At 39.0% G+C, this 25,424-nt stretch overlaps 5 protein-coding genes across 8 annotated transcripts; 2 read left to right on the top strand and 3 right to left on the bottom strand.

Moving 5' to 3' along the window:
* The first annotated feature begins 217 nt into the window (after positions 1–217).
* Positions 218–7,433, top strand: LOC103960690 (rho guanine nucleotide exchange factor 8-like). 2 transcript variants are annotated; one of them, XM_009373171.3, is made up of 8 exons: positions 218–4,801; positions 4,908–5,209; positions 5,328–5,444; positions 5,565–5,710; positions 5,840–5,914; positions 6,003–6,278; positions 6,366–6,686; positions 6,795–7,433. In XM_009373171.3, the coding sequence occupies exons 2-8, from the start codon at positions 4,924–4,926 to the stop codon at positions 7,176–7,178; spliced, it is 1,605 nt and encodes a 534-aa protein (XP_009371446.2). In that variant the 5' UTR covers positions 218–4,801; positions 4,908–4,923; the 3' UTR covers positions 7,179–7,433. The 2 variants fall into 2 exon arrangements, with proteins under 2 accessions (XP_009371446.2, XP_018506275.2); XM_018650759.2 differs by having other exon boundaries at positions 4,958–5,209.
* A 623-nt stretch (positions 7,434–8,056) lies between these two features.
* On the bottom strand, positions 8,057–10,555 carry LOC103960689 (probable protein ABIL5). Its single transcript, XM_009373169.3, has 8 exons — positions 10,301–10,555; positions 9,460–9,542; positions 9,196–9,343; positions 8,993–9,092; positions 8,871–8,907; positions 8,618–8,754; positions 8,461–8,522; positions 8,057–8,355 (listed from the first exon to the last, which is right to left on the bottom strand). The coding sequence occupies exons 1-8, from the start codon at positions 10,400–10,402 to the stop codon at positions 8,266–8,268; spliced, it is 759 nt and encodes a 252-aa protein (XP_009371444.1). The 5' UTR covers positions 10,403–10,555; the 3' UTR covers positions 8,057–8,265.
* Positions 10,556–11,684: 1,129 nt separating this feature from the next.
* LOC103960688 (proteinaceous RNase P 1, chloroplastic/mitochondrial) lies at positions 11,685–16,268 on the bottom strand. Its single transcript, XM_009373168.3, has 7 exons — positions 13,715–16,268; positions 13,539–13,628; positions 13,269–13,450; positions 13,013–13,133; positions 12,737–12,805; positions 12,486–12,615; positions 11,685–12,396 (listed from the first exon to the last, which is right to left on the bottom strand). Exons 1-7 carry the CDS (start codon positions 15,515–15,517, stop codon positions 12,161–12,163), a joined length of 2,631 nt encoding a protein of 876 aa, XP_009371443.1. The 5' UTR covers positions 15,518–16,268; the 3' UTR covers positions 11,685–12,160.
* A 6-nt stretch (positions 16,269–16,274) lies between these two features.
* Positions 16,275–17,978, bottom strand: LOC103960687 (protein NONRESPONDING TO OXYLIPINS 2, mitochondrial). Its single transcript, XM_009373167.3, has 3 exons — positions 17,775–17,978; positions 17,551–17,660; positions 16,275–16,557 (listed from the first exon to the last, which is right to left on the bottom strand). The coding sequence occupies exons 1-3, from the start codon at positions 17,930–17,932 to the stop codon at positions 16,538–16,540; spliced, it is 288 nt and encodes a 95-aa protein (XP_009371442.1). The 5' UTR covers positions 17,933–17,978; the 3' UTR covers positions 16,275–16,537.
* Positions 17,979–18,398: 420 nt separating this feature from the next.
* LOC103960685 (peroxisomal fatty acid beta-oxidation multifunctional protein AIM1-like) lies at positions 18,399–24,365 on the top strand. 3 transcript variants are annotated; one of them, XR_007251895.1, is made up of 18 exons: positions 18,399–18,719; positions 18,801–18,872; positions 19,055–19,117; positions 19,219–19,275; positions 19,361–19,428; positions 19,538–19,619; positions 19,713–19,768; positions 20,205–20,507; positions 20,617–20,703; positions 21,079–21,253; positions 21,593–21,714; positions 21,982–22,145; positions 22,342–22,596; positions 22,934–23,055; positions 23,168–23,289; positions 23,448–23,596; positions 23,670–23,793; positions 23,879–24,017. XR_007251895.1 is itself a non-coding variant. In XM_048567342.1 (18 exons), the coding sequence occupies exons 1-18, from the start codon at positions 18,626–18,628 to the stop codon at positions 24,142–24,144; spliced, it is 2,175 nt and encodes a 724-aa protein (XP_048423299.1). In that variant the 5' UTR covers positions 18,403–18,625; the 3' UTR covers positions 24,145–24,365. The 3 variants fall into 3 exon arrangements, 1 of the variants encoding a protein (XP_048423299.1); XR_007251896.1 differs by having other exon boundaries at positions 23,670–23,783; positions 23,879–24,015; XM_048567342.1 differs by lacking the exon at positions 23,670–23,793 and adding an exon at positions 24,100–24,365 and having other exon boundaries at positions 18,403–18,719.
* Positions 24,366–25,424: the final 1,059 nt, after the last annotated feature.

Below are 25,424 nucleotides of genomic sequence, written 5' to 3' on the forward strand. Positions count from 1 at the left end.
GGGATAGAGTTGAAGTTGGTGTAGATTTTTTTAATGCAAGAGTGAATAGAATAGGGGTTAATTTAGTATGGGACAAACCTATGAAGGAAAACATGCATGATTTGGACAAAGCTGGTTATGCTTTTACCAGCATCCAGCTTGGTTCTGTTATGAGGCACAATCAAGGTGGTGAAGCATCGTCATCATCACGCTCATCATCACGTATCTAAGCCAGATCACAGTCAGTTCATCAAATGCCTCTTTTGTTTTTCGCTTTCTCTGTTCGATAATGAAGGCAAGTACATATTTCATACTTACTTCAGATTCATATGATTTTTTCAATTAGTTATTCAAAATTTTGAAGATATATTGCATATAGAAACATTTCAACATTACAACAAGCCATATAAGACATTCATCCAAATATTTGACAAATACTACTCGAATTCGCACAAATACCTGCCCTGCTTCCACCACATATTCCAGGAATTTACTTTTAAGGTTAGAAAATAATGATAGCCTCAAGATGCCAGTCAATATATAGTTTCTACTACCTTTTCGTAGAAGACATTAATCTTGACTTGCCCTGACATATTACCCAAAGATTGACTCTACATTTTCGTAGAAGATTTATTACCTTTTCTTTACTACCTTTGCAGTCGATGAACTTGTTTGATTCAAGTTTAATTATGCAACCTTACACCTGCCCCATCTACAATATATATATGCACCACTAGAAATAATCAGTGAACAAATCCAGGTGTAAAAACATCGGTCTCCTCTTGACCCCTTCCTCACAACTACTTAACATAAAAGTAAACTTAATATTACAAAAAACCTGGATGCAGCAGGATAATGGTAAAATTTAATAACGACCTGCAAGCTGGACATGAATGAAAATCCACCTTCTTTTGCCCTTGTATTTGTTGCAGAGCTACTAGGTTTGTCTTGAGTTCTTTCATCAAGGGAATTTGCCTTACAAGTGTTGTCTGCCTCACTTTTTTGATAAGATTTATCCTCGTCATTTGCTATCAATTGAAGGTTTTGCTGCCTTCCAACTGGTCCATCCTCGGTATTTCTGGCAATAGGCCCATTACTCTTAGAGCTAACGTCAGAGTAATCAGCCAATGATTGCATCTCGCCCGTGAGTTATGCATGCTGCGCAATCACTCCCTAACAGTCACCTCCAATGATTGCATCTTGCCCATGAGTGATTGAACAACACCTCCTAATACAGTCGCACTTTAGGACTCACATACTGTTTCATTACGTATAGTAGCTTTACCTTCCAAATGGAGCTGCCAAACAAAAAGTAGGACAAACAAAAGATGTTCAGTTAACTCAAAACGTGACCTTTATCTATGCACCAGTTTTGCCCGAATCTCTTAAGAAAGGGGCACACGAGAGACACATAAAACTTATTGTGAAATTCATATTGAGTTTCATGAAAAAGTTGTTATATCCAGTGCAATCTATAAATAGTCTTCTGTCGGATTATCCAAAATTGTAGATGGAAGATGTCTTTAAATTTGTAGGGCAGTTCATGTTAAGATAAAAAATCTCCTGCGCAAGACTAAGAATTGATGAATTTCTTAATAGCAAATCTCTGAAATTTTCTCCACTCTCGAACATTTTGCCATCATCTGCTCTCCGACCCGTGTTCTGAAGCTTCTTCTGCAATTTTGGTTTCTATTTCTTGTTTAGGGCTTAGTGGTGTGGCATCACATACAGAACTTTTGAAATTACTGCAATGTCCTGTGATTAAAAAAGGAAACAGGTTAACTAATATCAACATTTATGAACATAGAGCTAACCTAAAATCAACATTTATCAACATAAAACTAAACTGGATAATACAGGGCCCCCAAACGGTCGAAATCACATGCGGGTACTAGGGCAACAATTATAAACTGGATTATATTCCGGCACTGATGACTAAACTGTCTTCTTCCTGACCGCATTGAGGTTTCAGGATTACCCAGCTAATGTGTTCATCTAGACATTTGGAGTTGTCAGAAAAACGTCACACTTCATGATATTGTAATTTAAGCATTTCTTTAGCTAGTTGTGCTTATGAATAATAGATGTTACCCTCTTGTTTTCTTGTCAATTCACGTCCTTATTAAAAGCGCTAATGAGCAAGAAAACAGATGTGGTAACACGCAACGTTTCCTTGTCAATGAACGTTCTCATTTTACAACCATACTTAAAGTCAACGGTGGCCATTACATAATCAAGTTACTTAGTAATTCAAGAAGGTCATACCTCCACTCTGAGATACATAGGCATCTGTTTCTTCTTCCTTAGGGTTTTGGTCTGCAAGACCAGCTTTGATTGGGGAAGCATCACTCTTCTCACTTTCTTCACTCACAACATTTCTGTTCTGCATAAAACAAACATTAGCTTCTAAAAGTTACATTTTGTATGGCGAAAAAAGAAAGCAGAAATTTTCTAAAAAGGATTTTGAGACAAGGAAGACATACAATTGATTTAGTTTCATAGGCTCTTAGGCTGGATCTCTTGCATTAAGTGATTTCTTTTCCGCTCAGTTGAGTTACATGCTACATTCTGAGATGAGGGTTTCGAGATTTGCCATTGTCGCAGTACTTGGTTGCCGAGACATTAAATTCTTTGCGATGTTTCTCTGGTGAGTTCCTACAACCGAAGTCACCTTGTGGATTTTATCAACTTTCTTGTCAATTGCCACCTTTCTATGTGGTTAGAGATCTGCAGGATGAGAAGCTTTCAACTTTCTTGAAGCCTTTTATTTCGTCTTGGCCTCTCTTTCTTCAGGTTTCTTTGCAGCCACTTTCCAGTTTTAGCTTGTTCTTCATGGTCAAGCCTTTTGCTTGGAGTCTCTTCTGCTTCATTTTTCGGTGCATTTTTGCAGACTACAAACCTCCTTCTTGTGCTTCCAAACTTTTTAGCATCATTTTGGTGTAGAAAGCCTCCTCTCCTCGGACTAATATTGTGCACGAGGCTCCTCCAATTCCATAGATGAAACAGGAAGAGCCTTACAAGCACAATGGGAGGGCTATCATTAGTGAATCTTTCAGTGGAACCGGAGTGATTCAAATCTTTCCGTGGAACCGGAGTGATTGGAATGACAAATCAGGCCTATGCTCTTCCCCAGAGCTGCCTTTCAAAAGTCCTTTAAATCGCATCGTTTCAAGAACTTCCCTCAAGGTCCTCTTTTCATGATCAACGTTTGAGCCAAAGTTTGAGGGGTTTTTAACTCTCGTATCTGCTGACTTGAAAAAGTATTCTCACCTTCCTCGGACTGTTTCTTCAGAGCAGCCTGCAAAGATCTCGAGTGGTACTCTTCGATTCCCATGAGCTTGGCAATCAGACTCGGCCCTTTCCCCGCCTTGTGCAACGCAGCTGTTGTTGCAACGGTGGAGTCACTGGTGGTATGAAATATAGAATCTTTATCATTTGGTGGAGCAACTCGAACATAGTTTCACCATTATTAAACAAAATTTAATTCCTTTGTGTGCCCTCCTGGTGAAGCTGCTTTAGAGTTTAGACCTGGAAATTAAAATAGTTGTTTGTGTTGTGACCATCACGTCTTTCAATTTCTAAATCCAAAAAAAGAAACAGTAAGAACAATTTCATAATTTCACACATGTAATCTTTGTGTGCAAAGCACTGCAGACCCAAATGATTACAAGAAGCAAATGACGCAAAAATCATGTGTGTACACATGAACCAAGATACTATAACTCCAAGGTTCTTTTTTATAAATATTAATCATTCGTGAGATTTAAACTCGTACTTCTTTCAACAAAGTGCAATTTGATGCCACTAGATTAACTTGGTCACATGCTTTAACGAAGTGATGTTGAGCTTTTTGTTTTTCGTGATTTTTAAACTTTGAATTTACTTTAACAAAGTAAAGATCGAGTGTCGCTAGACCAAATAGTCATATGTAAGTTCTGGTGAATTTAAAATTTGATTCTAAAACCACATGGGATGACACAAACAAGATTTTTTTCAATGTGTACCCGTCACATTCTCGCATCGTATTATCAGTTCACCATTATTACAACACGCGTTTAATTTATTTGGCTATACTATCTTCTAAAATATAAACTTGTAGCCAACACATTAATAATCCGTAAATTAGTAATAGTAATACCACGTGACATTAACGGTACACCATTTCATTCCGCCACGGGTTGATCGGAAAATACCAAAGAGCATGTAAGAGTTTTGGCCTAAGACTTGATCATTAGGAGTAAACGAAACATTATTAGCAAAAACCAGTCAAATTAGCTTAGAATTGGCGACGACCATTTCATGCAAAAATAGTAATATACAATCATCGGTTGTCCATTTTTACCGTCAAAACGCGTAGGTTAAAAGTACAGAAAGTGTTAATCAAAATTATCACCAATCCCTCTATAAAAACAAACTTAAAGAACAGAAAACTTATTAACCACCATTCATCCAAGAAACAAAATCAGCCCCAGAAAAAAAAAAAATTCAGTAATTAATCTTTTTTCTGAATTAATCTTAATTAATTCACCTTAATTACGTCAACCCCACATTCTGTTTTTGTTTCTCAAAACATATGCACCCCACGTTCTTTAGCTGCAGAAACAGAAAACTGCACTAATCACCTCAGCTTCTTTTTCCCAATTTCTTCAAACTTTTCGAAGTCGAAAAGCAAAATTCCAAAATACCCTTTTCATAATTTCTAACATCTCTCAATCCCTCTCTGTTGGGAGAGAAGAAAAGAAACCTATCTCCCCTCAAAATCTCTCCTTTCTCCCACACAACAACATCCATTGTCGTTGTTTGTTTCCCAAGAAAGACGAAGGTGAAGAAATGTTTCCTACTTTTTCCTTTTTTCTTTCCAGTATTCTCATAGGATTTTTAAGGTTGTTGTTATAACTTTAGATTGTGTAATCTCGAACGAAATTAAGGTCTTCGAGTTCCACAATGGTCCGAGCTCTTACATCCCAACAACAAACAGTGCAGAAGACAAAATCCTTCCAGATGAAACGAATGTTTGAGATCCCGAGACACCTTCAGAATTTGATCTTTGAGAATGGGCAGGACAGGGAGGGAGATAGCGATACCGCTCAGTTACTGAGTCCCAAGATTACACCAGAGAGCGGCCCGGTGGAGACACAAGGAACGTGGGGATCTGATCGCGATAATGGTGCAGATGAAGGCACAGATGAAGGCGAAAAGGTGAAAATTCCTAAATCCAAGAGGCCTTCAGGTAAATATTTTGTTGCAAATATAATTTTTACATGCTGTATATATTTCTTATCAGTTGTCACAATGGTAGCTAGATGAAAGATCAATTTTGATAAATTGTATGAATATTTTGTGTTTAGATATGGAAATGATGAAGGAAAGGTTCTCTAAGCTACTTTTGGGGGAAGATATGTCCGGTGGTGGAAAGGGCGTCTCTTCGGCGTTGGCTTTATCAAATGCCATAACCAACCTAGCAGGTACAAATTTATGCCTTACGGCAACTGCATTAATATATTTGCAAGTTAAAATACCAAATCCAAACGAGGGTAATTCTGATAGGGTTCTTTGCTTTCTCCTTTGTTCCTATGACAACACAGCATCTGTTTTCGGAGAACAAAGGAAACTGGAGCCTATGTCTTCGGAAGCGAAAGCACGGTGGGTGAAAGAAATAGGTTGGCTTTTGTCTGTGACAGATCACATTGTTGAATTCGTCCCTTCGCAACAGAATGGAACAAACATGGAGGTTTTATCTCTCTCTCTCTCTCTCTCTCTCTCTCTTTCTCTCCCCTTGTCAGATTGTCCAATGCCATATATTTTCACATAGCTCAAAATTCCAAACTTGTAGGGTTCTAAATTCTTTTTGACATGATAGATAATGGTGACCCGGCAAAGAAATGATCTGCACATGAACGTTCCTGCCTTGCGCAAGCTCGATGCAATGCTTATTGTAAGTACCTTCATCCCTCACCTACTTCCTGGTTTAGCTAGAAAATATCAGAATTATACACCTATTGCTAATCGGTTATACGAAACAGGGTCACTTGGATAGCTTTGGAACCCCAAATGAGTTCTGGTATGTGAAAAAAGGAGCCCAAGATTCTGAAAATGATGATAATTCCCAGAGAAATGACGAGAAATGGTGGAAACCCGCGGTTAAAGTTCCACCCGAAGGGCTTTCGGATGAATGCCGAAGGTGGATGCAATTTCAGAAGGAATCTGTGAACCAAGTACTAAAAGCAGCAATGGCCATCAACGCGCAAGTGCTAGCCGAAATGGGCATACCCGAAAACTACATTGAATCCCTTCCCAAGGTATAACACGTAACACTCATTCTAATTAGTCTCCAAGATATTGTTTTCGTAATGGACAGAACGGTTGACTTTGTTTTCTTTTGACAGAATGGTAGGGCTAGCCTCGGTGATTCGATCTATAAGAGCATAACGGTGGACCACTTTGATCCTCTGGAGTTCTTTGGCTCCATGGACATGTCCACAGAGCACAAAGTGCTTGACCTCAAAGACCGAATTGAGGCCTCTATTGTAATTTGGAAGCAAAAGATGAACCAAAAGAATGGAAAGTCTTCGTGGAGTTCGGTCGTGAGCTTGGAGAAGAGAGAGCTCTTTGAAGAGAGAGTAGAGACTATCTTGCTTCTATTGAAACAGAAGTTCCCAGGAATCCCACAATCTGCGCTTGACATAAGTAAAATTCAATTCAATATGGTAAGAACTAAACTGCCGAACATACAAACATATTTTACTCCTTTACATCTTGTGCTTGTTAACTTGTTTTTCAAATCTAATAACCGCGTTTCTTTTGTCTCTATGCAGGATGTAGGGTACGCTATCCTAGAGAGCTATTCGAGGGTGATCGAAAGCTTGGCCTTCAAAGTCATGTCCATGATCGAAGATGTGCTTTACGCTGATTCTCAAGCTCGAAAATCATCATCAAACATGAGGCTTTCACTGGATTCTAGGGAAGATGGAGACATGACACCAACAAAGACACTGTTTGAGTTCATGGATTGGAATGCAGAGACGGAAGAGAATGACATAGACAACGATAGCTCAGCAGGCAACAAGGAGAGCTGCTTTAATGAAGACCGTGACAAGATCATGAGCAAACCTCCCGCTAGCATAAACACCAAGAGATTTTCATACTTGGAGAAGCTTGAGAAGTTGAGTGGTCTAAGAAGTCCAACAGCTCGGCATTGATGGAAAAATTGAAGAACAAAGGAGAGAGAGGGGCAGATAGACATAGAGAGAGATACAGATATACTTCTAAGTAGTGTGCTTGTTCTTCCATCCTATTGAAGGATTGGGAAGTTTCTTGGGTGTTTGTAATTAGTGGGTTTTTGATGCATTTGAGAATTGGGATGTGGTTATTCTGATCTTTGCTGGTTGTTAGAAACAGTAATACATGTATTCTAGTTTTTCTCAAAGGCTGTATGGTCTTTGTTCCTTTCTTTCGCTCGACAAATTTTGTTCTCAAGTCTCAACTAAACCGTAGTTTAGTTGGCTAAGACAATATGCCTTTCCCTCTGCACCCAAAGTTTCAATCGTTTAGATTAGACTATGTACTGGTTTGATAAAAAGTGGGTATAAAAAAAAGCTGAGTTCAAAAAGGTGTTTGGTAAACGCTTAAAAACAGTTTATTTTCACAGTTTCGGGTGAAAAAAAGGTGAAAATGTGAAGCAGCAAAAATGAGCTTATTCTCACAACACAGCAGAAACAGTTTTTTCAAAACACAGCAATACCAAACCAGCCCTATCACCCGAGTAAAATTTAAAAACGCCTCAACTTGACCATAAAAGTAAAACCATCGCCACAAGAACCTACCCTGTTTCGCTGCCGACCCTTTTCCAGTTGGTGGCAAGAGTCAGATACTCTCCCAGTAGAGAAAAAAACCTAGTGAGATTGAAATTCCGAATTCTTACCAAGTTACCAACCAATGCACTCTTCGCTATGAAATTGGCAAAGTTGGAGTTAATCGGACTGAAAACATCCTTCGGGATATTGTGCTTGATGTGCACTAAATTTAAAATTTATGCAACGAAAGGACAAACTTTGCGGATGCAACTCACTATGTAAAATGCTGGTAGTAAAACATTGGAATTGGATATTGCTGATTTGCTTATCCCAGTCGCTTTAAAACCCGAAACATTGTTATCGATGATTTTGGAATCAACTTTGATTAATTTCATTTACACAACCATAACAATCATCCCTAGCCACTGAGAAAGAAAGAAAGATAAGCTTGGAATAATCTAACAATGTGGTACAAATCGCCTTCTTCTCTTTTTCATACCGTTCTTTTTGCTCGTCTAATGAGTGCCAAGATGTCATTACTGTGCCCAGATTTCTTGAGGCGGCCAGTAATCTTCCGAGATTCCTTCAAGACAACACAAGAAGAGACATGCCATAATGGAAGGAATAGGAGACAAATTAATGGTAGAAAACGTCGTATAATAAACATATTATGTTTGTGTCAATTCACCTGGAAATGAAATGTAGGATTTGGACCTCTAGACAGGATTGAGAGGCCATCACAAACCGGCACTAGAGTCAAATAATCGACGTTAAAGATTGAGAGTCCCAAATCATATGTGCTGGAGTATGTTGAAGACCATTCATAAAACTAAAGATCATGTTACCTAAAACTGAATTGTTTTCGTCCTTGGACAATGACCGTTTGTGAGACGAGGTGTACAAGACAAGTGGCATTGCTACATCTTTGCCAAGATCTTGCTTGTCAATGGTTTTACGAGAGGCTGGATTTCCTGGAATAGCCCTGCATAAATGATCAAATTCATCAAATTTAAAGATTGTTTATCAATGCACAACATCCTGTAGCCAAATAAAATTAAAACAACTTTTGCTATGAAATTATGAAGACGAAAACTTTACCTCAAATCTTCATTGGGCTTCTCAGCTTCTTCGGTAGCTGATCACAAAACAAAGAATTAGAAGGTGAAAAAAATGAAGACTATGAACATCTTTGTAAGTAGCACAGCAGTTTCGGATTTTACCTGCAGATAAAAACCGTGCTTTATGCTGCGGGATAATGTCCTTCCATCGGAATCTAGGAAGAGAAAATTTGTGGGTGTATTGTTCACATAAGAACATCCTCTGACAAACACAAAGCATACTGATTAGTGATTGCTGCAATTACATAAACCCATGTATTAACTAACATAAGCTAGCTAGATTGATATAAGGTGGTAATAACAACTTGTTTGAGGCAGTCAATTCGAATCTCAGCCTCCGAAAATGTGTTAGTTTCGGAAATGAGGCCGTTGAGGTTGGCAGAAACGCATCCAAGATGATCGACAACAGTCACCACAGCTCTGCATATGTACTCTTTGGTGTTTTCCATCACACTGCAAAATTTGAATTAAGAAAAAAAATGTTGAACTCTAGTTCATGGGGTGAGGGCTAAAAAGGTCATTGTATGGAGGCCATTGGAATTTAACTAGGTTTGTTTAGAGGGACTCACACTTTCTTTTCTTTGGTCTTTAGGAAGGTTGATTCACAGTAGTCAGCAGCATAGTGAAGTTGTGAGCGCAGGTCTCTTAGTTCCTTCAAGTTCAACCCACAAACAAAATGGATTTCAGTAAACTAGAAAAAACATCATTTCTCGTTTAGAAGTGCTTTTTAAAATAGCTGAAAACGCTTTGGGTGAAAATATATTTAGAAGCAATCTTTAGTAAAAATGCAAGTAAATTTGCAAAAGCGCTTAAACTGCTTTTTGCAGAAAGTGCTTCAAGTGCTTTTAGAACTTAAAAACACATCTTGTGAAAGCATTTTCAGCCATTTTTTCTAAAACCATTTCCAATCCTTACAAAGTCTGTTTTTAATTTTCTAAAGTATTGGGTTTGACTTGTTTGTGTTATCAAAAGCTTACCCGTGAACAAACCGAATGAATTTGGCACTTTCATAAGAAATAAAACAAGATAAAAAGAAAAAAAGAAAAATATGGACAATAATTTACGCTATTTTTAATAACCATTTTGTTTTTCGTTTTGTGCTTTTTTTTTTTTTTGCTAGAAATTAAGGGAAAGCATATGGGTGGAAATTCCGAAGGAGAGATGGGAGATGGCGGAAGGGTGGAGGGTGGGACGACGGAGAAAACAAAAGAGAATGCATTACAGAAAAACTTGAGAGCGAATACAACTTAAAACTGTTTCAGGTTTGTAGTTTTCATCTTGTGTACCATTTCATATACAAGTCTTCTACATATCTCACATCACTCTTCCTCCACCTCTAAAAACTAAAATAAAAAATGAAATGGTTATCAGACGACGACGAAGTTTTAATGTTGAGTTGAGAAAACGTACCTGAAGAGACTTATCAAAGCTTACAATGTCCTTAGACTCTGCCTCTGATTCTTGCCCTCTCCCTGAGGGGGACTTGGAGTTGCTCTGCATCTCCTCCTCCATGTTTGAAACTTGAAAACTTTGAGAAAGGGATGATGGTACAATTACAGTGGGGTGGGTGGCTTGCTTTTGTTTTGAGCGAGAGAAGGAGACACGGAGATTGTGACTATACAGATAGACACGTGATCTATAGAGAAATAGAGATGATGAGCATGGAAACACAGAGAAAACCATACAAAATAAAACACATTAATAGAGAAGAGAGAGATTCTTCTCCATGTCATGGCCACAAGAAATTTTTTGTTATGTCGAGAACACGTTTCGTTACATCAAATACCACAAAATAAGTGATTGATTTTATTTTTTAAGTATCCAATTACTTATATTATGACATTTGGTGTACCTAGTGGCGGATTCAAAATTCGGATATTGGGATGTCCCAGTGTTTAGTCTTTTAGATAGAATGGATTGCAAAGCACAAAATCTTTTTCGGTTTATTCATCGAGGCATTTCGTCAAATACTGGATGGACTTGTTGTCATGAGTCACATACCATGATTCACGTATGTCAACAAATAGCAACATATGCCGAAGCTATATGATGAGTGAGATTGAGAGAATTTGTTAAGTATTGTCGACGCAATATGTTTAAATATGTCTAGCAGGTATTTCATCAATAACTTGGTAGGTACAAAAAGAACATGTACAAAACATTCAGATGATCAGACCTTCACATATATATTTATCGAACTCCGAGTGATCATAGTACTAACTTGGTCTCAATTTGCATCTGCCTCTTGATGGACTGGACCATGTTCTTGACATAATGAAAAATCTCTACATGATCACAGCAGCATGTGTATCAAGAAAGAGAAAGATGACAAAAACAGAGTTTTCAGCCCGTGATTTTGTGTTCTTTGCCTTTTATTCTGTTTAGCTTTCTGTTTAGAAGAAAAGTTAAAAAAGAATTAGTGTTAGTCAGTGACTGACAAGCGAATCAAAGGTGCCAGGTGGTACTGCCCATCCATTAAAGTATATTTGATTTGAATGAGTGACTGCATTATTTCCGAGGTATAATTGTAATTACACATTCTTTATATGGGTTCATGACAAAATGATTTGATATCAAGAATAATTAGAGGCTAATTGTCAGATAATGATAAGATTGTTACAATCAATTAACGAGGTTTATTGGCAGTCCCAATGTGGTTAGATTCGACTTGGATTACCTTAAACTGGTTGCATATTAACTTATTTGGAAAGGAGAAAATCATGAATCAGGAAAGTCGAAAATTTAGAAAGAGAAGAAAAGAGAAGTTATGAATACAACAGAGAGGGAACGAGAATGAAGGGCAATTCCGTAATTTGAATAATTTCGATGCTCGTTCCAACATGTTATAGATTCTCATTCAGAAGGTCAATGTATATATCAAATTGAGTTCACTTTTATCAACAAGTGATATTGGTGAAAGAGAAATAAAGCACATGATCTCGGAAGCAGAGGTAACTACTTAAGCTACGAGGCCAGAGCATCAAATTGAGTTTACTTGAATCAAAGATCATGCAACCAAAGGAGAGGCTTGTGGCCTATGAGAACCACCCTATCAGCCAACCCCACTGTACACACGCGTGCAAAAAGGAGGAGAAAAAAAGCCCTAAGCTACTAAAAGTTTATTCCAAAAGTGCTTTCTGCAATCGCAAATCTCTATCCTTCTCCAACTAGCAAAATCAGCCGCCAACTATACAAAAAACCTCTCAGTTGGGAGCTCATTGGCTACTACCTAATGCCTCAGTGAAGTTCCTGAACAGGATTGCATAAACTTTATATTTGGAAATCAATGGTGCATCCACCAATCTTCTCTGCAGTTGCAATGTCTGGCACAATCGAGTGATGATCCAAGGTCACGGACCCCAACAGAATATCTTTGAGATTCTTGATAAATTCCTTAGGTTTGTGTTTAGAATATTTTTGGTTGCCACTATTCAGTGGCTGTGAATCAACACCAGTTCGGGTAGCTGACCTTGCATATCCGTTGTTATGACGAGGGGGTTGTGCATCTATTCCACACAATGAACTCAGTAAATTTATAAACACAAAAGTGACTGCGCAATAATAAACAAGCGAATTGCTAGCACTTGAAAATCACCTTCACGGATGGCTGCAGAATCCTTTGTTGCCGTGCGTGATTTAGCTCGCATAATGCATAGCCATGTTCGTTCTGATTCACGCTCATGTTCTGATACAACTGGAATGTGCCAGTGCCCTTCCTCTGATTCCTAAGGACATAATTGCACCAAGTGTACCAATATTTCTGTTGAGTCGGCTTTCAAAAGATAGAAATATAAACATGTACAGATACAGAATTTTCGAATCAAAGATTCAGTTAATTTGATTTACCTGTATTACAACAGAACAGGGAGGAGGCATGTGAAAGACTGGACCAGCATCAGAAAATGTGAAATGCACCTGAAATTAGAAAACGATAGCTAGCTAGTTAGAAAAATAGGACTAGAAATCATACCGGAAACCAAGAATCGTTGGTTGCAAGAAGTGTAAAACAGATTGGACCTAGTAATCTAGTCCAGCATAGATAAGTTTATTATCTTTGCAAAGTTCACATTAAGAACCGACAGAGGCACGATGAAATATTAGCTTCAAAAGATCCTCACTCACTTGATGCCTTTCTTTCCATCTGGGGAAGAAATCATTTCCAAGAAGTTGGAATATATGGTCTCTCATCTCATCATTTGTCACAAGTAAGCACTTGAACTTTATAGCTGCATACAACCAGTACCTGAATCACAGGTAATATCGTGGCACTTTAAATGCATATATGTATTCCCTAGATAATTAACAAGAATGAGCTATTAAATCAGAAATTTGATGGAAAAATCATATACGAAGTTACCTCCAATGTTATGTTACTCACCAATCATCATTTGAACCAGTAGGTGTCGCATATAGAGCATCGGCATGTTGCCACTTCTCAATCAGTGCCCTATTTACTCGCTCATCCATTCTGCCTCCGGTGATGCGCCTATTATGAAGAACAATAAGTGGCCATTTCTTCGAAGGAAGTTTCTGCCGTATTCCATTAACAACAGCATTGACCTAAACAATCCACCAATAAAATTTACATCAATCACGAATGAGAACATAAACTTGATTTGCGTGTGTGCCTAAGCATCGTGCAACTTGCCTTGGACGGGACAAATTTCTTCTGGCTGAAAAGGCCTACATTAGCTCCATCCACCACTGCTTCAAAAGGTCCATAATAGTCCAGCCATTTCTGCATAACAAAATATTTTTCTTTCCTAAGTCAAGGCTGAATACAAGATTAAGCTAAAACAACGCATATTGATGGGATTTTTGTACTTGAAATTTCTGAAAGCTTGAGTTTTTCTCTCTTTTTATAGCTATTGATGCAACTGACTCAGCAAAGTTTTCTGTTTCTACGGGATCAAGGTCAATTGTGGCCAGTTTCTCCCCACAGCATTTGCACAAGCCATCATCTCCGATTGTAGTACGTAACACAGACCACTTCCCTTTTCCCAACCAGCCCTGCCCATGCCAGCCCCCACCTCCATTCTCGATTGCATCCCTTATAGATCTTCGATCCCATTTTGTTCTCCCCACTCTTGAAGCTTCCTTGCTAAGAAACCATTTTACAATTAAATCTGCAGTAGACGGTGAGACCCTCCTTACGCTTGTTCTTAGTTTGTGCAGCATATAATACACCTTGTCGCCTTTACCAACTCCCACACTCACTCTTAAGAGGGCTTCAAGTTCAGGCTCTTCCGGATAAACACCGTGCTCCAACATGTGTTTCTCAACAGCAAATGCTTTATCAATATCTCCGCTATGGCAAAAAGCAGATAATGCAGGACCGTAGGAACGGAGTCTAGGATTTATTCCCATTGACTTCATTTGCCTCACCATATCAAATGCCATGTCTCCATCACCCATTGACATTGCCATTCTAGCCACAGATGTCAATGCTGCCTCATTCACCGGAACATTATCCGAACACATCTTCTCATAGATCTCAAATCCCCTTTCGAGCGCATACTTCTTCACATCTTCACTAACCCGAATTCCATTATCTTCTTGCTTACTGCTCCCATCTTTTACATTAGAAGAATCATCTCCACCCCTTGTGGGGTAGTTCAGTCCATCTAAAAGGCGGGAATTTCGCTTCACAAACCCATTAGAAAACCATGCTAAATTCTCCTTTTCATTGGAAGTACCATCCGAATCATCATCAAAACTGTTACTTCCACAGGTATCATCCAGGTCCCCATTGTCCAAATTTGATGTATCCATGGATTCCACCCTAGTTTCTTCGCTGTGCAAATCCAAGGTATCCAAAGTCCGACTCCCACTCCCACTCTTCGCCGGACGAACAACACCAACAGCTGCAGAAGAGCAGAGATACAACAGCACAGTATAATGATACTGCTCCAACTTAATCTCTTCCTTTTGAGCCAAATCATAGAACCTAATTGCACCCATCACATCCCCTCTCTTCGAGCACATATCCAAACCTACTCGCATCTTAACTTCCGGCGAATCAGCATCATACTTCTTCAACCCTCTCTCCCTTCTCTCTTCTCCTCCCACCTGATTACCACCACCCCTCTTGTTCCTCCCCTCCTTTACCCCTAAACCGCCTCGGCTTTTCAAAGATTTTACCGCATTCTTATCTCTAAACCTCCTAGAAGAATGCCCATTTGACCCATTAGGACCATTCCCATCCCTCCTCTTTCTAAAGACAAGATTTTTCCTAGTATCTTCACCCTTCTTCTCCACTCCTGAACCGACATGGTGCTTTTCGGATTTTCTCGAAACCCGTTGTTCCGTGGACTTTAAGGAAGACAACTCCGTACCACTTCCAGTTCCTGAGTTCTGGGATTTTGTGTACGGTTCGTGGTACGTTGTCGACGATAACTTTGCAACTATGTGGCTGATGTTTTGTCTAGCTAGTGGAAGTGGATAAAGCTTAAGGGTCTGTTTGGGTGGCGAGAAAGTGAAAATATGAGAAGGAAAACGGAATTTAAAGACGTGGAAAGCTGACGGGCACTTACAGAGGGTGGCGGAGGGGAGGTGGTGGTGGTGGTGCTTTTGCTGCAGTGCGTTGGAGGTGAAGGAGGCCATGTGTGGCCGTTGGAAGAGCTCCATCTCTGTTACCCGATATATGGATTTAATACAAAAGTAATCCCAAAGTTGTCCGAAATGACGAAGTTGCCCTTACTATTTATGAAGGGGATGTAGGAATTGCTTAACAGTGCGACGGTAAAGTAGTAAACTCCACTGAAACTAATGAAATGACAAGCCCTTTATATCCAATATTGTTTCATGGTGGTTTATGTAAGTTTGATTCTTGTATATTAAAATTAGGGTGTCGGGCTTCCGGCCTACCCATTGTTTTTGTAGCTGTGTGAGTTTAATCGTAATAAGAGTCATGTTCTATACTGTACTCGCTCTACTGGACTCAAATTTTACGGACTAGTGTATGAGTTCAACTCTAATTCATAGGAATCAAACTCAAAATTTTCTATAAAATTAAATGATGTGTTACCAATAGAAATAAGCATTTTTATCAACGTTTAAGTAATAAACCAATCATCAACTTCCACGCTCTTTAGTTTTCAAAATTTAATCTTCTTAGCATTACTCTAGTTCTCCTGCTTTAGTCACTTGCACTCTAAATTAAATACAAACGCAGGAGACTAAAAGAGGAGCGTTAAAAAAACGATCTTATCAGCTAAGACAAGATACTGAGGGCCTCCTTATCTTACCCTCTCAAGGGTTGTGCCATAACCCGCAAGTAACTGACTGAGAGAGAAGGGTTTCTGTAAGTAGGTAACTTTTCCAAACAGCTTTGAAATTGAACTTGTCTTGTATAACTTGTAATTGGACATGTAGCTGAAAGCAATAAGAAAGAAAGCGTCCAGCATCATGGATAAACTAAGTACACAATGACGGGCACATCTCACCCTTTGTAATGCCCAAACATCGATAGACAGAAAAGCATCCAGCCTCATTGAAGAAGGAATTCTAACAAAAGGATGAAAATCGACAGACAGAGGTGTCCGATGAACTGTTCAACATCTTATGTCACTAAAGTGATCGTAAAAGAAAATGTCAACACGAGACCTACATTGCCTATGCAAGACAACTTGATACAGGGAGACATTGTCATAAAGGCATTGAAATCCCTGAAATATGTGAAAGAAAAGAAGGTGTTAGAGTTCATACTTGATATCACATGAACATGGCTGAACGTGATTATATCGAGACTGATGTAAAGCCAACTTACGGTTAGCAAAACAAGGAAGTTTTTTACTTACATTTAAACCGTTGCTTCATTAAGTGCTGTATATCGTTTGATTGATATAGTTATACATAAAGATGATTAGCAAGAATCCATTGTTGCAACTCGGTAGAGTGTGCAGGTGTGAATACATGCGCATGTCTAGTTTAAGTTCTTGAGAACAAAGAAAATGGCATGCCAGAGCACCCTAGCAACTTTTGTATAAACTACTACTAGGAAGCAAACTGAGGCTCCGAAAAATTCTAAGTCAATAGGATATATCTAGCTCCAAAAACTTCCATCTAAAAAACGAAAACAACCATAGTCTGCCCCTGGTAGTTATCTCTCGAGTCTTAACAATACAAGCTCACTCAGAGGCTCATAAGAAGGCAGGCAACGGATAGCCAATCCAGTCCATAAATACTACAAAATGCCATATATACCTGAATCCGAAACTTAGATCACTAAAACTCAATCAAATAGAGAAAGAGTTTATAATCAAAGCAAATGCTGAGCTCAAAAACCCCATATCGCCGAGCATCCAAAACAAGAAAACTTCAATTGTTTCAAACAGAATTTGAACTTTGTTACGTAATGTCATTCCAGAGCAGTTCTAAACCACATTTTCACTTAAGAGGATTGCTCGAGGGCAATCGAACAACTATTACAACAATGCAACATAGCTCATTTTATCATGAAGCAACATCGCATCAAACAATTCAAATTGTTCGTGCGAGACTGATCCGCCAGTCCTGCGAAGCTAAACACCGACATTTAACAAGTAGATTAAGTTGGCAAACAAACAAGCAGATGGTGTGCATTTTCTAGTTAACATCATGTCAAGTACAAGCTACAGAGATTAAGCGCGTAAATCATCATACTAAAGTAAAAATCTCACCTTGAGGAACTAATCCCCAGTTCTGAGAGTCAATCGACAAGCTCGATATCAACCGCGCCGAAGCCACCGCGCTGTGCAACGGCATCATTGATCCCAACTCCACTGGTAACCTAACAAAAAGACAAAATATTTCTAAGATACAAACTATTCCTACACTTTCTCGGGCGCCAAACAGGTCGTAAGAAAACGAGGACGAGAAATGAGAATTGGAGGAGCTGATATACCTGGAAAGACCAGAAATGCGTCGGACGGGAGCGGAGGCCGGAGAGAGAAGGCTCGACTTGAGCTGAGAAAGCTCGGATGCCGGCGACTTCTTGGTGAGATTGCGCGTGAAGGGCTGTAATCGGGAGGATAACCTAGAGATAACTTTGCAGGACGCCATTGGAGAAAGCTTCGAGCTTTGTGGGGTTTTGGTCACTCTGTCACTGGGCTCGCCGACGGAAAGGTTTATTCGAGACGGCCACAGGAAACGACGTCGGGTTCGGTGTCTTTGTTTAGGGCGTCTTGGTTATGATCCATTGGGCCCATGGGTCGACCTGCTAGTAAATATTGATACGATCCATTGACCCGCAACAACCCTGAAATCTTTGACCAGGTCTTTCACCAAGACTTGGAAAACAACATGTTCAGTAAGGACTTTTGCGATATTTGAAGGGAAGTCAGACAAAGAAATTTATACTAATGTATATTGGCTTGTTCAGTTGACTATATGCATTTAATATCATGTTACTTACATGGAAGGTAACTTAATTACGTAGAGAAGTAAGAAACGAAATATGCGAAAGTCTTGGAGATTTGTGAAATTTTATGGCTTAAGCTTAATTCAAAGTATAAAGCATATCAGTCCGTGAAATTATTTTGTGATGATGAAGTTGTCCCTACGTTGCACAGAATCCGATATATTGAATAAACAAGTTAAATATAAGCGATTCTTCAGGAAAGAAAAATTGTTAAAGAAAAGAGTAGAAAATAATTGAGGCACCGACAATAAATTCCTCCTTGACATGAATCGAGATACTGTACCATTCAAAATAGTACTCTCTTCTTCTTCTTCACTACTCTGGTTTTCGAATCCATGGCGAAGGCCAAGGTCACCTTGAAGGTCGGCAACGACGGCGTTGCAGTCATCACCATCTTCAATCCACCTGTCAACGCCTTGGCCATACCGAGTAAACGAGCTAGCTCTGCCTCTGCATTATCAAATCTCTGCCGGTTCGTAATTGTTTATTGATATTTTGGTGCTTCTGCAGTTGTAGCTAGCTTGAAGGAGAAATTCGAGGAGGCCGGGAGGCGAAACGACGTCAAGGCGGTCGTTTTGACTGGTAATGTAGCTTCGATTCCTGCTCTTTCGATTGAATTTGATGCGGTGACGTTCTGTTCGATCTAGTTCGTCCCAATTGGAAAATCTAAGTTTAGACAATCGAAAGCTTGAATCTTTTTATTGATTTTCTTTTGCTTTGTGGACGTTATGTAATTTTTTTTCCTTGTTTTTTGGTTGATGAAGGCAGTGGAGGAAGGTTTTCAGCCGGTTTCGATATCAATGTTTTCGAGAAGGTTCACGAGTCTGGTATGATTGAAATGAACTTTGTTGGTCTCTCTCTATTTGTAGCATTGAGTTTACTGATGAAATGGATTGAGAACTTGCCGTTGTTTTGTGTGGCGTTGTAGGGGATGTTTTGGTTATGCCCGATGTATCTTTTGACTTTGTGCTCAACACACTTGAAGGTATTGTCCCCAATGTTCTTTTCGAAAAGGTCAATTACTGGGCTCCATTTTTGCTGTGCAGAGTTAACTGCTTCTGTTATAACAGGTTCGAAAAAGCCTGTTGTTGCTGCCATGGAAGGACTTGCACTAGGAGGTGGCTTGGAGTTGGCATTGGTTTGTGCTCGCACCCACGAGTGGACAACTTCTGGTTTTCAGATTTTTGGTGATAAATTTGCTGTCAAAACTGTAGTGGAATTGCGTCTTATTAGTAAATTTCATGCAGGGGTGCCATGCACGTATAGCTGCTCCAAGAACTCAACTTGGCCTTCCTGAGTTGGCTCTTGGAGTGATTCCTGGACTAGGAGGTATAACTTTTTTTTCTACACAAGCAAGTAAATTGGACACTAAAATAATATCGATTGTTGTACTGAAATGTTAAAATATTGTTGCTATGTAAGGCACACAACGTCTGCCAAGGCTTGTAGGGCTTCAGAAGGCAATTGAAATGATGCTGGTAATTGGCTCCTCTGCTCATTTTTTTTTTATTTGTTTTCAATTTTCTAGTTTTGTGCTTGCAACTATATTCTTTCGATTCTTGATCTACCATATTGATTTGAAAACATTGTCATTTGCTTTGAGGGGACAAAGGCAAAAGAGGAAAAGATAGCTTAGTGTGGAACAGTTAGAATTTATTAGAGCTTCATACTGAAATGTTGAGAATTATGAAATAATTTCTTGTGTTCTATCTCTAAACTATATTTTGTTTGAGTTTTATACCCAAATGTCATGAAATAATTTCTTGTGTTCTTGAAACTATATATTTAGGTCCATACACTGAACACATGCAGTGTGCTTGTTTTGGACAGCTTAAAATTTTACTCAAAATTATTATCCATTATAAGCTCATCTTGCATTGATTCTAATTTAGTACAGCATCTGGTCCTTTTCAGTCATCGAAGCCAATCCAGTCTGAAGAAGGGAAGAAGCTTGGTCTTATAGATGCTATTGTGTCTCCTGAAGAGTTGCTGAAAGTTTCTCGTTCATGGGCTTTGGAAATTGCAGACAAACACAAACCGTGGTTGCGCTCTCTTCACAGGACAGATAAACTTGGTTCCCTGTCTGAGGCTCGAGAGACACTGAAAGTTGCCAGACAACAAGCCAGGAAGACTGCTCCCAAATTGCCTCATCACGAAGCATGCCTCAATGTGATCGAGGATGGCATTGTTCATGGAGGATACAGTGGTCTTTTAATGGTAATTTTGATGTCATTAGCTTTGTTTGCTATACATGTTTAATCGTCCTTCATATGTGTAATGGCATGCCGGTTCACATATTTTCTAACAAATTAAATTGTTATATCAGGAGGCTAAAGTTTCTAAGGAGTTAGTTCTAGCAGACACTGCAAAAGGTCTTGTCCATGTTTTTTTTGCCCAACGAGCAACATCAAAGGTATGAGCATGATACACAAGTAGCTTCTTTACTAGTTTTTTTTTTAGATTTTCTTCCAGTCCTCTGTCTTTGTGTTGATGACATCTGTTGACAGATTTGGCCCTAAACAACCCTCTCCTGGCTTCGTAATGAGATTTCCCATTTGTTTTATGTTCTTCTGTTTGTTGTAAATGTTTCTGCTTGGTTTTCTAAATCCAGTTATCCACTATTCATCCTTAAGTAATTGAATTTGTATTGATGCTTTTATGCAATGCCTCTGCTAATTATTTAAATTTTATGAAGAGTGTTTATCATCTTCTGTTGCCAGGAAGCAGTTTCTGCATTTTACCCTCCTTTTGATTCTTGTTGTATCTACTTAAATTTTAACTTATGCAGGTGCCCAATGTTACCGATGTTGGCCTTAAACCAAGGCAAATAAAGAAAGTTGCTGTTATTGGGGGAGGTCTGATGGGTTCTGGCATTGCTACAGCCCTTCTCCTCAGCAATATATCTGTGGTTCTAAAGGAAGTCAACCCTGAATATCTTCAGAAGGGCATAAAAAAGATAGAAGGTGGTTACCTCATTAGCAGAATTCTTGAGATTTACCATTTTCCTATGAGTTATGAATGAGTCTTCAGGATTCAGGCTGCAGTCCGGCATATGATTTTTTTTTTACTATTCATTTTACTTTGGATTTATGAATGAGTCTATTCAGGCTGCATTAGATCATGTTTATTTTAAATGGGAGTCCGTGCTGAGTTTTGTAGCAGATTGGTGGTTCACTTGTTTTCTGGTAACTAACAAAATAACACTCTGGCATGGTTTTTTTTTTTTTGTGTATGCAGTGCACTGGTGATATTTGAAACCTGAAATCTTCAAATTCTTTATCGTTGGTTTTTTGTTTCAACAGGAAACGTTAAAGGCTTAGTAACTAGAAGGGGGCTGACACAGGACAAGGAACAAAAATCTCTCGCATTGCTTAAAGGTAGTTTGGACTACTCCGACTTCAAAGATGTGGATATGGTCATAGAGGTAGGGAATTTTAGAATGCCATACCAGATGTTTTCAATTTCTTTTTGTTTTTTCTTTCATATTTTCAGACCATTTTCTTAAACCTTCTTTGTTCTGTTAGAGATGATTTCTTGTGCTCATCTGTATTGACCACCTTTTTGGGCCTGAGAGCCTGAGCATCTGCTCTCTACTTAATGTTTTTTGTTGTAATGAAATTTGTATTATCTACATATTACCTCTTGAATTTCTGTTTGAAAGTCATTTGATACAATTATTCCTTGTTTGCAGGCTGTCATTGAAAGTGTTCCTCTCAAACAAAAAATCTTTAGTGAACTCGAGAAAGTTTGTCCTCCTCACTGCGTATTGGCTACAAACACATCCACTATTGACCTCAATGTTGTTGGAGAAAAGACAAACTCTCATGATCGCATTGTGGGAGCACATTTTTTCAGGTTATCGTGCATTTTTCTTCCCAGGAGCACACTGCTGTACCACTCGAAGAAAAGAAACACACTTTTTTTCCACTTAGAAATGTTTTACTCCGCCAAAACCATTTTTTGTCATTGTTTTTTATATATGCACTGATAGTTATGGTGGAATGCTTTTTATTTATACTTCCTTAATTTTGAATTGTTCTTTGATGGACAGTCCTGCTCATGTGATGCCTCTTCTTGAAATAGTACGGACAGAGAAGACTTCAGCACAAGTTATTCTTGATCTTTTTACTGTTGGAAAAATAATAAAGAAAGTTCCTGTCGTGGTTGGTAACTGCACAGGCTTTGCCGTCAATCGAGCATTCTTTCCCTATTTTCACAGTGCCCATTTATTGGTCAATTCAGGAGTGGATGTGTTCAGAATTGACAGGATCATTAGGGATTTTGGCCTACCTATGGGTCCATTCCAGTAACTTTCTTCCTTTTCACCATACCTAGATTTCCTGTTTTCTTTTGTTCATTTTAGAGGGCAAGTCTTGGCACAACGGAAAGGTTGCACCTTTGTGACCAAAAAAGATCACAGGTTTAGGTTATGGAAATAGCCTCTTTGCAAGGGTAGGGCGGCTGCGTACAATAGACGTTCCTCCCCTGACCCTTGCAAAGCAAAGAGCCTTGTTGGCTTGGGGTCACCTCTTATTCTGTTCATCTTAACATAGGATCTGGCTTTTTTTTAGGAATGTTTATGCCTGCTGATCGTAGAATTAAGAACTACATTGATGATTATATCTAGTGCTCTTAACTTGCAGGCTTCAAGACTTGGGAGGCTACGGAGTAGCCCTTGCTGCTGGAAAGGAATTATCTCGTGCTTTCCCTGATCGCACATTTAAATCTCCATTGGTTGAGATCTTGATAAAAAATGGACGAAATGGTAATCTAGAACTTCAGTAATTTTATTAGATCATCCTTTTTTGGAAAGAAGTTGGAGAGGGGTATTGTAACATGTTTTTTGTTCAAACTGCTTTGTGCTTTTGGCATTTCAGGTAAAAACAATGGAAAAGGATACTATATTTATGAGAAGGGAAGCAAGCCAAAACCTGATTTTTCTGTCCTACCTCTTATTGAGGAATCTCGACGAGTTACCAATATCATGCCTGGTGGAAAGGTACTTTTTCTGTACATCAGAAGATAGATTCTCATTTTTGCACAGTAGTACTTTAAATGGATTTCTGTCTTGCTGTTACGGGCTCAGTAGTTGCTTTAAATAATGCATTCTTTATGAGGCTATCATGCTCATCGTGTTTGCTGGACTATGGCTTGCAGCCTTTGACTGTTACAGACCAGGAAATTCTGGAGATGATGCTGTTTCCTGCGGTGAATGAGGCATGTCGTATTCTAGATGAAGGAATAGTTTTTCGAGCCGCAGACCTTGACATTGCATCTGTTCTTGGGATGAGTTTCCCCTCTTACCGGTGAGTTCTATTTTGACCCTCGTGTCTGCTTGAGCTTTAGATGTTCGAAATATTCACCTCTCTACTCGTGCAGCTAATGGAGAGGGCTGATTGTTTGATCTGGACATCCGAGGTGCGGGCAATGGATCCCTTGCGGTTAACTGTCCGGACTTGAACAACCCTCTCCATTTTGTACAAGCTTGTTGCAGTTGTGTACTGTTAGTGTTTTCACTTGGTTGACAGTAACGATGTTGTTAGTTAATGTACATGCTTGATTTCACGTCGTTGTTTCTTACGTGGCAGGGGCGGTATTGTGTTCTGGGCAGACCTCGTTGGCCCTAAACACATATACGCTAGTCTCAAGAAATGGTCCGGAACATACGGCAACTTTTTCAAACCATCAAGGTTTTTGGAAGAAAGAGCAACAAGAGGGTTGCCTCTGGTAAGAACAACTATTCTTATTTTCGTGCGTAACTTTTTCCCCTTTTGAAGTAAACATGAGACAATTTTTTCTTGCGCTGCAGAGTGCACCTGTGTCGTCGTCCCCGTCTTCAAGGTCACGCATGTAAGCAGATGAAAAATATTTTCGACCGGTTTTCGATCACATACAGTATTCAGGAAAATAAGATTCTGGTGCTCATTTGGGTGGTTGAATTCTCAATGTACTCTCCTCAAATAGGAGGCAAGATATATATTACAACTTTAACTTACAAGACAAGAATAAATAATGAAGTCTATCCTAATTACAAGGAATCATATAGGGAACAAGGCCCGTTAATTACGTCAAAAAGTCAACTTATGCCAGCACTCCTCAAGTTGGTGTATAAATGTCGTTGATGCCCAACTTATCGAGTGAGTTTAGGATGTTTGACTTCCAACTGCCTTTGTTAAAATATATGCTTTTGATTTCACGAAAAGAAATTGAATGATATTTGCGTCTAACTTCTCCTTCAACATGTTTGGTTCGACCACACTTAATTAGATTATGAGAAATATCAATGGCAGCTGTGTTATCACAAAACAACTTTGTTGCAAGTATAGGCGGATACCCAAGTTCTGTAAGCAACCGCAGAAGCCTTAATAAATCACATATTCTTTTTACCAGACCTATATACTCCATTTCTGCACTTGACAAACCATGCACGAGGTGATTGCTTTAGTCCATACATAACTTTGTTCGGTTTACACACTACTCTTGATTGTGTAAGTGATGTATACCCTAGTGGAATGTCCATATACACTTCCTCATTAAGATTTCCATGTTGAAAGGCGTTCTTCACATCAAATTGTTGTAAGATAATCTAGGTTTTGCTACCAATGAAAGCAACACTCTTACTATGTTGAATTTTGCTACTAGAGCAAATGTTTCCGTGTAGTCAGTACCATAGGTTTGAGTATAACCTTTGGCAACCAATTAGGCCTTATACCTCTTAATGGATTCATCTGCTTTGTGCTAGATTGCATTCACCCACATCACCTACTCTTTTCTTTCCTCTCGGCAAATGGGACTAGATCCTACGTTCGGTTCTTGTGAAGCACACTCATCTCTTTTTTCATGGCCTTGGTCCATCTAGTATCAAATAGGGATTCTTTCAAGGAACTCGGAATACTATCCGATGATAGTTTTTGTATGAATGCTTTGCATGGTGTTGAAGTTTATGTGATGATACATGGTTGGCAATAGGATATTTGGATCCTTTTCCTTCATCCGGTGGGTAAGGTTAGGTTGTTTCCCTCGATTATGCGTCTAAGAAGTAATGACTGAAAAGTTGAAGTTTTTGGAGGCTTTAGCTAATCCACGTTGGCAAGCAACATTGAATGAAGAGTTGAAGTCTTCGAAGAAGAATGC

The sequence above is a fragment of a genome, unplaced genomic scaffold, assembly GCF_019419815.1.
Source record: "Pyrus x bretschneideri cultivar Hongxiangsu unplaced genomic scaffold, Pyrus_bretschneideri_v1 Contig44, whole genome shotgun sequence".
Taxonomy (NCBI): Eukaryota; Viridiplantae; Streptophyta; class Magnoliopsida; order Rosales; family Rosaceae; genus Pyrus; species Pyrus x bretschneideri.